Raw genomic sequence first — 12,224 nt, 5'->3', positions numbered from 1 at the left:
GTCTCCTCCTCATTCATTCTGGGATGACCAACAGAGGACAGCACCGAGGTAAGATAGCATCACTACTGCTTCTAAACGTAGGTCTGGGTTCACACTGAACTGCAAGGCCAGAAAATCATAGAAATAATCATTTGGGGCAGTTGTTACAGTGTCAGATACATTTCAAACAGGCCTTTCTCGGCTTCCATACTCTCTTAGGAAGGTGCACACAGAGGAGGTGCCTTTCATATATAAACGCTTATGTGGAGCAGGTCGAGGCCATGGGGGATCAAGCAGTATAGCAGCATCCTCCGTCCTCTCCATCTTTACTGCCTGCAGAGTCATCAGTCAGATTCAGATGAAGGATTGACCTAAATGTGCACTTTACGTCAAAACAATTCATTAATGGGGCCAGCTGCTGCTGCTGTTTTAGGTGACTACCCTCCTGACCATTGTTCACTTGAAAACCCTTGCAGCCACACATGCCTGCAGGGGAGGTCAGGTCTCTGGTAACCCATCCTCCTCTTCCTCCTCCTCCTCTTCGTGGTGTGTTGATGACAGGGAATGAGGGAGGGGTGTGTGCCGTTCAGATTCTGAGTCTGATAATAGACATCAAGCTAATACATTATTTGAGGGATTTAAATCCACATGGCAAAATAATTTGTGAAGTTGCAAAGTTTATAAATAAATGTATAAAATACGCTTTCTTGCTTCCTCCCAAAGTCCCAATCATAAATTTATGATTATTGCCAAAATACTGCAGCATCCGAGGATGTGCAGAACTGATCTTTGTGGATTTTTTGTTCCTTTCAAATGAGTGACCCTCTAAATGCGTGAATATTTAGGTTTGTCTGATATTTTATTTGATTTTTGTTATAAATCTCCTTTTCAGGGCCATAAACTAAAGAGTTTGTGTCTCAACATAACAGTTTTAGGTGAAATGAGTGATTTAATGTTCCATTTCACACACAAAAATAGGACTGAGCACAGATAAGTGTGAGTGAAAAGCAGAAGCTCTGGCAATTCTACAGGGAACGGAAGAAATTACATTATTGAAATAAAAATGATCACAAGGGATTCAGTTTTAGTCTGCAAGCCAGTCACAATGACTCTTCTTTAAATTTTATCGAGCAAAACATTTTCAAACGCAAAGATAAACGTTGCTTCTTCATTTTGTTAAATTTTATTAATGACACATGTGAAATCAGTTTTTTTCTGTATATCTAAGGTTTAATTTAGCCAATATTAAGCTTTAAATGATCATATATTGTTATAAGCTTATTTCTATAGCTGCTAAGAGTTTGACGTTAAGTCAGAGATGGGGAGCAGTGAGCTGCAGACACAGGGAACCAACCCAACCCCTTCATGCTGAGTTTCAAGCAGTGATCCCATTTTTAGAGTCTTTTGTATGACTCGGCCTGGATTTGAACTCACAACCTTCCAGTCACAAAGTGGACACTCTACCACAAGGCCATTTAGCTGGTGATTTAGGATAAAGTGGTAAAATGATCTTGTGGCATCAAACATCTGAGTGCACATTTTTATTTGTGTTGCATTCAAGGCTTAAGAAATGAAAAAAAAAAAGTTATTCATGTAGGCTGTGTCCGAATCCCTTCACTACTCACCGCATAGTGCACTTTATAGTGCGTTCGCCATTTTGTAGTGCTGTCTGAATCTACAATTCCAACATCGAGTGCCCCTAGAAATTTCCCAGAAGTCTCTGAGAAAAACCAGTATGGATCGATGCTCACTAGATTGGTGAATATAGACCACAATGCATTGCGTTTGAACAATTTTGGTGAAAAATTGGATTTAAATGTTTTTTTTAATAAACCATGAACTTTTTCATCTTCAGAACTCCGTGGATTCATAAACGGTCGTCGTAAAACACTCAGGTCAATTAGAGTTTCACTTCAAGAAATCAATGACGCCATAAATAAAGTAGTGAGCGCGGTGATTTAGGTGGAATTCGGATGTAGCCGTGAAATATAGAATAAACATGATAAATTAGGGAAACCTTTTGGATCAACCTTTTGAGTCCAGTTTTCTTGAAGAACAGAATCCTGTGGATTTCGCTGATGGCGTTTTAACCTTTTGAGCTCTGCTGTTGTCTCTCAAAAACACTTAATCTGCAAAATTCAGGATGAAGATTGACGACAATCTAGAAAACAGACTTTATGAAATCATAATCACACTTTTATTTCTCCTCTTTTCACTCCTCCCTTGACTACACCCAAATCCTTCCCATCATTTCCTTAATCATTCTTCGCCTTTTTAAAAAATCTATTTTCAGCACTTGTGTAGCATCAAGAAGAGGCAGCTTGGCTTGACCTGCCCACAATCCAGCGTGATGACTACTCCATGTGTGGGAGGATTAGCTGAACATTTTCTGTTAAAGGAGGAAGAAAAAAAGTCATCAGTTAAAGCAGCAGATGCTGCTCTGCTAGAAATAAAGGGGAATCAGGCTTTGAAAATAATGTAGGCACCATTAGATAGACAAAAAAAACTGTTTATTATCCTGAGCAAGTACACATATTAAGTAATACGCATAAATAATTACAAGGTTTAGACGAGTGTTGCAGCAAACCTTTGCATTAAATTTGAATCTTATATTTCATTCCAGTCACACATTAATAGCATCACCTGGTCACGTGTTCACCAACTTGTCTTCCTTCAATTCTGCTCCATAAACCTCAGCTGATCCAGACCTCTCCTGCCCACATCATCACTTAAACTTCCTACAGAAAGAGGAAAAGCACACTAATCTATAGAAGAAAGTCACTAAAAGTAGTAAAAAAAACTGTCCATGCAGCAAGTCCTTATTTAACAAGAAATATTACAAAATGTCAAAATCTAGCATTCAAAAAGGGAAAAATAAGCTTTAAAAAGTTAAATGTTAGAGAGAATTATTTCAAATTGAATGCTTTACAGCCTAATAAGTATTTTTTTTGCCAGTTCTATGCAAATGGTTTTTTTTTATTGCAGTGACAAAAAAACAAATGTTATAAGTGGAAATGTCTTATTTCAGAACAAAAAGAGAATCTAGTACAAGTTGGTCCATCTTAACAGAACCTCATAGAATCTAAAACCGACACTTATTCTTAAAACAAGAACCTTTATTTATTTATTTATTTATTTTATTTTTTAATAATGACAATGAATGTTAGCATTTATGTAAGGGTTAATGGCCGACAAAGTGTGGATTATCACTTTTTAACGCACGCTGTGGAAGCCTTAACTGTTCTCCGTTGCTTCCGCGTAGTGCGTTAAAAAAGTGATGCTGCACACTTCGAAGGCCATTAACCCGCTTATACCATGGTCACTTACAAAAGAAATAAATATTAAACAGTTTTCAGTCCTTAATTCTTTTTTTTTCCGATTTGGATAGCTTTTTTTCACAAAAGTGGACTGGTTTTTACGTGGTGCGGCGTGACAAGGCGCCGCACCACCGCTACAGTCAAGATTCAGCAATATATAAATGCTGATCGTCCCGTTAAAATTTTAAATAAAAACAAAGTCTAAATGCCTAAATACCAATCTGCCTATTGGGTAAGAAAGACTATCTTACCAAAAATGGTTTTTTTTCTACTCATTTAGACATGTTATCTTAATTTTTCTATCGAAAAGTTACCTTGATAAGAGAATTTTTCTGAATGAAATTCTAAAATGTTCTAGTTTAACTGTGTAAATGTTACCAGAAAATATCAGCTTTGAGCTTACTGAATTGAAAACATTGAAGTGAGCGGAGAAAAAAAAAAGGTTTTGGAGCAGAATTTTGTTAAGGCCCCGGTTGTAGGTCGTTTCTTCCCCTCACAGTTTACTAAACACTTTGAGACACAATCTTAACTCGATTTCTGTCGACCAAACTGAGCTTTGGTTTTTTTTCTTTCTGACCATTTTTCAATTTCCCTCCTGTGTCTGGACATCCAGGTGCATTTTATATTAAAATATCAGGGATCAATCAGAAATAATTCAGAGAAATCCGTAATTTGTCCAAAAGTAGGAATAATCTGCAGGTGGTGTAGTGGTTAGCGCCTTTGCCTCACAGCGAGAGGGGCCTGTTTTAAATCCCGACTGGGACCTTTTTGTGTGGAGCTTGAGTGTGCTTGCAAGGGTTTTCTCTGGACTCTAAATGACCCCTTGGTGGGCATGTAAGTGTGTGGCCCTGCTACAGACTGCTGACCTGTTCAAGGTCACCAAGGTCACAGCAGCTGGGTTTGCTCCAGCACCCCCATGACCCAAAAGGGATTCAGTGGGTTCTGAAGATGGATGGATGGATGGATGGATGGAATCATCTGCTGGTCTGTGTGTTGTGAGGAAAATAATTTACATTATCTCCTGGCTCCCTTTGACTTTTCATCGTCATATTTTTCATGTTTTTATGCATGTTGTCAAGTTTTATGTGTGAATTTGACTTAATAAAACAAGCAACTGTAGTGACAGATTCATAATAATTATGACGTACATTATTAATCTTTATGTCAGTCATTTTGAACTCATTTTTATCAGAGATGTTGTGGCACTTTATGGAGAAAACAACAATTTTATTGACACAGTTTATCAGTAAAAAGCTGGATTAGAATCAGAAAAAAATATGTTTGTTTTGTTTCGGATTTATTAAACTTCATACACCAAACACCTTCACATCATTTCTCAACATGCAGCAATTGTTTTTTGTCACAACAAAAACACCGAGATGCAATTTTGAGCTTCATTTTCTTCATATATGTCCGTCATCATGAGAAAAATGCCACAAGAACATGTTAATTACACCAATTTTCATAGTTGTGGGTCTTTAAACCCAAAGAAGAGTAAAAGCATAATTCCCAATTAAAATATTTAAAATACTCATTAGGTCTTTCAGAAAGTTTGCCTTTTAGACTTTAATCACATTAATTATTGATTGTAACAACAGGAACTAAACAGAAATGAAAGGGGGTTGGGATCATAACGATGGACATCTACTTTGTTTCATAGAAACTTAATTTTGTTATGTTTTGTTTGAAAAAGGACACCAATGCTTTGCAGTTCCTATCACACACTTCCTGCTGCAGATGGGACCGAAAGAGGACCATCTGCAGAGCGGGGACATCCCGGGGGGTTGGGTAGAAAACAAAAACTGAGATTTTGAGCCCCCCCGATGGAGCTCCTGAGGGGCTGCTCCTCTGCGATCAAGTTTTAATGTGTAAGCAATCTTTTTGATCTGATTTTTGGCACGTGGAAAATATTTCTGTTCATAAAACCACCTGACTTAATGGTTCAAACACATGATTCCCATGCAGTTCACTGAAGTAGCCTTAAACCTGAGTGTCGGTAAAACAGCTTTGTAAAAATAGTTTCAATTTGCTGAACTAATTTTCCATATTTGTGGGTAAAATTGTGACTGAAATAGTGGATTTTCCTCTGATTTTTTGTTTTGTTTTGTTCGGCTAACACACCTTAGCCTGCAATTTCCTGGAGAGGTGAAAAACTTGTTTTGGTGCCTCCGAGATTTTGTTCCCACGGTAACAGCAAGCATCTTTAAGCAGCTTTGGGGTTGTTTATATAACTTCCAAAATGCTGACAATGTTTTTTGGTCTGTTTTTCTTTATTTTGATTTGGGACAAAAGCCCAAATAATCTGAAGGTAACTTGTTTAGAATTCCAGCATAGATTAGTCCATTTACATCAATGCTGGAGTCCTCTCTATTGTGACATATGTCTCAGGTGTTTGGTTAGTTTGTCTATTGTGTTTTTTGGCCACCTAAGTGTGTTTTTTTTTTCCATGCTCCAAACATGCAGATAATGACAACAATCCGGTTGTGTGTGTTTAGTTTCACATATCTGAAACGGCTCACATCCTGGGTCTCCCTTCATTCTCACACCAGGTTTCACTAAGTGGAACCAGTCAACCAGAGTCTCAGAGAAATCTGCTTTAAAATGCTTGGATTTATTTGTCAATAAACATTCTCTTTAAATAACATATAGCTCCCAAAAAATGTCAGATATTTTATCCTCCTTTAATTTACTAAATCAAATTTCTTTCCGGTATTGTGGCACAAAGCTGTTAAATTATTTTAATTATTTGACTAGCTTAAAAGCATTAAGTAAAATCAAATTATTATTATTATTATTGTTATTGAAAAATGTAAAGTCATGTGTGCAAAAATAAGTGTAATAAAATAGAAACGGCTTTTACTAAGCTAGGATAATTGTTTCCATTTAATTTGTTTACCTTTGTGTTTTAAATTTCTTCCTTTTATTTTCTATTTAAAATGCTTTTTTTTTTTTTAGGGTGTGACCATGTAAAAAGAACCCAGACAGGTTTCTGTCACGCACCATTGCATCGTTTAATTTTATGTTAGATTTTCCTTGTTGTACATAAATGTTTTAGTTTATGCATAAATAAATCAAACAAATAAGGATCAATAGTTCAAGCAGTGAAGCCTCTATTTTTTTCATTAATTTCTTTTTTGCGGCTTTATTAAATATCCTTTTTAAATAAAAAATAAAATGTTTTTCACAGAAACAGTTTTTGTTTTCTGTTTTTTTCTTGGATTTTAGTGTTTTGGGTCTCCAAATTTCCAAAACATCCTGTCATATTTACACAAAGTCCAACTTTGCTTTGAGATGTGATGAAACAGCAAAATAGAAAAGATTAGACTGGAGCGGAAGACTTGCTAAATTCCCACAGGATTATGAGGTAGTAATCCTCAAAAACAGCACAAATGTATTTATGTCCTGAGCCCAAAAACATTTCAAGATAACTTTTTTCTCATATGTATATATAAAAAATATATACAAAAAAATATATATATATTTGTCAGTTTGTTTGGATCCCACGGCCAAGCTTCCACAAACATCCCTATAAATAGCAGATGCTATAAATAGGTCAACAATTGCCCTTTAGTGCAGCATTTTCATTGGTGCCTCTGCAATTACATGCTGCCAGATTAGCATGTTAAAGAGTCACATGACAGCAGGCATTTGCGTTTTCGCCGAGCCAAAAAAAAGGAGAGGGGAGTGGTTTTGTTGATTTTTCCTTCTCGTCTAATTCCGTCTGTCCTCTTTCCCGACCCAGCATCAGAGCAACAGCTCCGAGGAATCCTTCAAGGCTTCCTGGGTAAGATGGTTGGCAGAAGACAAGGAGGAGTTTTAGGAAAAGGTCAGATGTGTTGCTCGCTGTCTGGTTGGCCAAACAGTATTTTTACAGATGCTGCATGACCTCAAACCATTGACTGTATAAGAGACCTGGACGAAGTGAGTTTGAGGTCATCCATAGAAAATGGCTCACTTCCAGCTCCAACAAAATTAAATCAATTCAGTTGCCATTATCTTTTAGCACGGACGCCGCCATGTTGGAGCCAGACGACATCAGTAAAGAGTGACTGGTCCGAGTCGGTCAAATGGTGACCACTCCAACCACTTAGAAAGGTGCTTGCTGGGAGTCAAATCAGTGCCAATTCAAAGTGGGTCACACAAAGGCCGAATCCGAATTTCATTCCTTACCTCTACAGCTTTTCCCTACCCCTACATTTAGCCCTTCAAGCGGAGACATATGAAAAAATAGTGTCTTTAAATTCGGATCTTACTAGCGATCGATGAAGTCACGAATAGTCGCCAGCCATCTATGTTAGCGTGTAGCTACCAGCGCTCGGGAAATACATTACATCAGTTTGATCACTTTGAAAAGTCACGCAAAAGCCAAAAGTCTGTAATTACATCCAAATGTAAACGTTTGTGCATCAGAGCACAGCCACGTGAAGAATTTCTCCTCCATGACACAAGCGTGGCGCAGATCACGCCACCGGCAGAGGGATACCCAGCCGTAGGTCGCCACGGCTACCCCTTAAAAGAGCCATTTCCTAACCCCTACATTTGGAGCTATAGGGAGGAACCAGAACGGTAGGGAATGAATTCAGATTCAGCTAAAATCTGTCATTTTATACTGTTAAAACGTGGGGGCCAGGGGGTCCACTTTGGGGCATCTGATTGGCCAGTTTATAACTTGAATAACTTGCACTACAAAAAATATATTGTGAAAAGAATTTGGATTAGCAAGAACATGCCAAAAAGGTATTAGAGCAAGAAAAGGTATTCTGATAAATATAACGACAGAGTAATAGCTGTTTGTTTCTCTTGAGAAATCTATGGGATTTTGGCTTTTTGGAACCAGCGGGTACTTCTGGGAACGCCTGGGGGCGGGGTCACTCAGTCCAGTTCTCATATACGGTCTATACTTCAAAGACAAACCACAATACTTTCTGATTGTTAGTCCTCATAACTTTTTTTTCATTTTTACGGATATGCATGCTATGAAAAATTAGCCAGCCGTTCTCTCTGTCTGATTCTTTAGTCTATGTCTTTAAAAAAAAATTATTATACGTTGCTAAAGTGTGTACTTTCAGTTGTCACCAAATGCATCATTTGCCACAGTTTCACCTTCATGCATGTGGTGAAAACTCTAGAACTCCTTACTTGCGGTTGTTCAAATTAGTCGGCAAACAGTACCATTCAGTCAGACCTCAACAGCAACTGACGAGTTCAATCTTCATCCGACAGCATGTCTTTACAGTTTCAGGTGAGTTTTTGACTGGAGAGGTATTTGAAGTAGTTCTATAAAAAGTTCATTCATGTTAGATTGCCTGGTAATTAAAAATAAACGCTGCTTTCTTGCTCTTTAATTCTGTTTTACATTTCCATTTGTTATTTGTGTTGACTGTTCATATTAAGTTAAAAAAAACATCAAATTCAAATTATTTTATTTGAAAAATGCTAAAACTGGCCTTTTTTTCCCCTGTTGGACAAACAGCTGGGTGGCTGGCCTAGTGCGGTTCTGCACATGCGGAGACCTTTTTATTTAATTTTGATTTCTTTTTGACATATTTCAAAATACAATAAACAAATTGCGCATAAATACATTTATTATCTTAAATCCAAACATATCACAATGTAACAAAGTTTAACAATATCTTTTTACAAAAACAAGGAAATGAAATAACAAAATGATGAACAAAATTAAGATTTTAAATATTACTCAGTCATTGTTTTGGTCAGAATAACCATTCTTGCCCAGAAATCTTTTTCATAACTTTTTCTTGCCAATCCTAATTTTTTTCATGATATTTTTTTCTTTATTGTTTGTTATTCAAGCTATGAACTGGCCAATCAGATGCCTCAGTAAAAGCATGTGGTGCCTGCTGGCCCGCACAGTAAACTTTTGATTTGACAGAACTCGCTTTCAGTGGAAGGTGTATGGACTTCCAACATGCTCACTCCTGATCTGTGACAGTTGTTGCCATAGAAACGTTGACTCAGACCGACTTAGGCCAATAGACCTTTTTCACACTTCCGCATTTTTCGACCGGAAATACGTCAATGACGTGTAAAACAACTTCCTGTTAGCGTAGCAGCAGATATGAAGAATGGCAGAGTCGAAGAGTTGCAGTCTCTGTTGCGTTCCAGGCTGTTCGTCTTCCAACCAAAAACAGCCTTACCTTTCATTTCATTATTTTCCTGTGGATCCAAACCTGAAACCCAAATGGATATAGGCGATCCGAAGAGATGAAGGGCATAGTTTTAATGTAAACACAGGTAGCACCCTCTGCTGCCGGCACTTACTAACTTCGCTCCGGGATTGTGGTGCGGCTGCGTCGTTCGTCGCCTGAAGAGTGGTGTTGCCCCGAGTATTTTCCCTTGGAACAACTTTACTGATCCTTTGAGAAGGGAGTCAGAATATGACAGAACCTCAAACGTCAGGCTATGCAGCTAAGCTGTGAAGATACTAGCGACATGGTGGCTAAGCTAAGACAGTAAAGATGGATCACGACTACGTGACACACCCACCTGCAGGTAAGGTTGTTCATAATGTGTTTGGTTAACGTTAGTCAACTATGTGTACCGTTATTGGATACATGCATTTCTACCTGAACAAATTAATATTTATAATAAAAGATGTTCATGCTCTCACCTATTTTAATTACATGTATTTAATCACTTTTGAGCATTTTGTCATTTTGTAATTTCCTTAACAAAAATAAATGAAATGTATTTGTAATTAAATACTTAACATACTTTTCAAAACATGATTACTGTGTTGTGTTGAAAGGTAGCATTAATATATTAAGACTGATTTTTAATTTCTTTATCTTCACAGGTGCTCTGGATGAGGCTTTGGATTACATCCATGACTTAGAAGCCAAGTTCCTTTGCTGGAGCCAGGAGACGATGTCATGGCGGACAAAAGTTCCTCGTTCAAGACCTCCTAACTGACATTGGATCTAAGATCATCATTCCACCTTTTAAGCTTTCAGCTCAATTCAGCAAGGAGGAAACAGAACAAACCGCAGCCATCACCCGCCTCAGAATTATGGTGGAGTGATGAGGATAAAGTCCTTTCACATCAGGAACTCTCTGTGCCGCTCACACTGATGGGCAGTGTGAATCAGATCTGGCTTAACCGCCGTGTTTTGGCAAATTATCATGGACTTTTTTGTTTTGAAGAGTGAATTAATGTTTGGTATGTAAATAATGTATAATGTGCAAATAGTATGGAAAAATTTAGTGTTTCCACATATTCTTAAAATCTAATTAAATATAATTGTTATATTCGTAATATTTTTCTGTTGAAATGTGACTGACTACACAAAAAAATTAGATGAACAAATAAAACAATTTTGGTCAAAATTGTGCCTCGTTTAATTTTTTGGTATGCAAATAACATCAAACATTTACAATAAAAAATAACATTACAGATCAACAGTAAGACAGAAGGCTGAACTGATTGTTAAAGACAAGATAAGTGTAATTTAAGGTATGCATTCATGCATTTGCCACAATATATATCCAAGTTCTCTTTCATTCCATCTCAGAAACCCATCCAACACAACCATGAGAGGTTGGGGCTGCACCTGGCATAATCTGCTTCCAGATGCCATCATATGGATCTGGCTGTGGTCCTACACAAGAGAAACACAACACACAAAAGTTAGACATAAGTGCATAACTACATTTCAATTTAATTCATTATATCTGCTGTAACCATAATTTGGTTAGTCATAAGATTAAAAAAAAAAAAACTTAACTTGCTCACAAAGCAACAAAAAGTTAATCACCTGTATGCCTTGTACAGTGTGGACCTCTGACCGTCCCTGCCAACTGTTTTGGGTTTTTGCACCATCAGCTCACTAACCGGTTCAGGATGGATTCCCTTATAAGTAAAAGGCAGAAAGCAATTAAAGTCTGTAGTAACTACTTGGGGTGTTTTTATAATAATTTAGAGTTGTTATGGATACACATACGTTCTTAAAAAATGACAATATGATCACAAACCCACCTGTGCCATCTTTGCAAGCCACTCGTGCAGGCCAGGGGGGTGGAGCAGCCTGCAGACCCAGCTGTGAATAATGTGCGGTCTGGAACAGGATGGCAACTATGTGATTGCAAAATCTTTTAGCAGCCACACAACTGCAGACGAAAGCTTTCAGGTTGGCACTTTCTGCGTCCAGTGATATCTAGACACAATAAATTATATAGGTTAAAATTAGGACATACTTATGTTACTACATCAATGTTCAGAATGACATGAAACTATAACTGTCAATAGGGTGACCAGATTTGAGTTTGTAAAAAAGAGGAGTGAAGTGAGTTTGTGAGATATTTCATCGAGAGTAATTGGTGTTCAGAGCTGCATACATGAAGCAAATATAATTACATTTCATCTATGTTCAATGTTATTTTATTATATAAGTATCAAAAGAGAGGACATGTCCAGGAAAAGAGGACTTCTGCTCACCATACTTTCAGAAAAATAATACTAGTAAGTGAAGAAAGTGCCGCAACCGCAGCAAAATGAACACGCATACGGGCAACTTAACATTTCTTATTTACAGCTTCACCAAATTTTTGGGTGTTATGTTAATCTCATGCCTTTTCACTTAAACATACACACAACATATTCACTGCGATGCCTTATATTACAAATTAATAACACCAGGATTTACAGTTGACGTAAACACACAGAGTTACCGGTGATGCGGCTATGGCTAAAGCTAGCTGAAGCTTACCTTGGTAATGGTGGATAAACTCTTCGTGGACGAATTTATATCCCATGTCCAATTTGTTTCCTTTAGTGGACGATTGCATCTTCACACTCTTCATCACATCGGTGCTGGTGAACTTCGGAACACAACTCAGGCTCTTCGAAAACACTCTAGGCTCTGCCATTCCTCCGCCAGCGAAGCACAAACCGGAACTAGGTTTACACGT

General features: G+C 37.6%; 1 protein-coding gene across 7 annotated transcripts in view; it reads left to right on the top strand.

Moving 5' to 3' along the window:
* The window catches only part of sept5 (septin 5), a 28,616-nt gene that overhangs the window by 256 nt on the left and 16,136 nt on the right, over nt 1-12,224 (top strand). For 4 of the 7 annotated variants that reach the window (XM_023958273.1, XM_023958276.1, XM_023958272.1 and 1 more), the window contains exons 2-3: nt 35-48; nt 7,039-7,080. In XM_023958273.1, coding sequence (XP_023814041.1) covers nt 35-48; nt 7,039-7,080 — 56 coding nt within the window. Of the gene's footprint in view, nt 1-34; nt 49-7,038; nt 7,123-8,434; nt 8,539-12,224 lie in introns of those variants that run through there. The other 3 variants (XM_023958279.1, XM_023958277.1, XM_023958278.1) reach the window with 3 other exon arrangements.

Source organism: Oryzias latipes, chromosome 9 (assembly GCF_002234675.1).
Source record: "Oryzias latipes chromosome 9, ASM223467v1".
NCBI lineage: Eukaryota > Metazoa > Chordata > Actinopteri > Beloniformes > Adrianichthyidae > Oryzias > Oryzias latipes.
The sequence above is the reverse complement of the archived record's forward strand: the minus strand, read 5'-3'. Positions and strand labels throughout refer to the sequence as shown.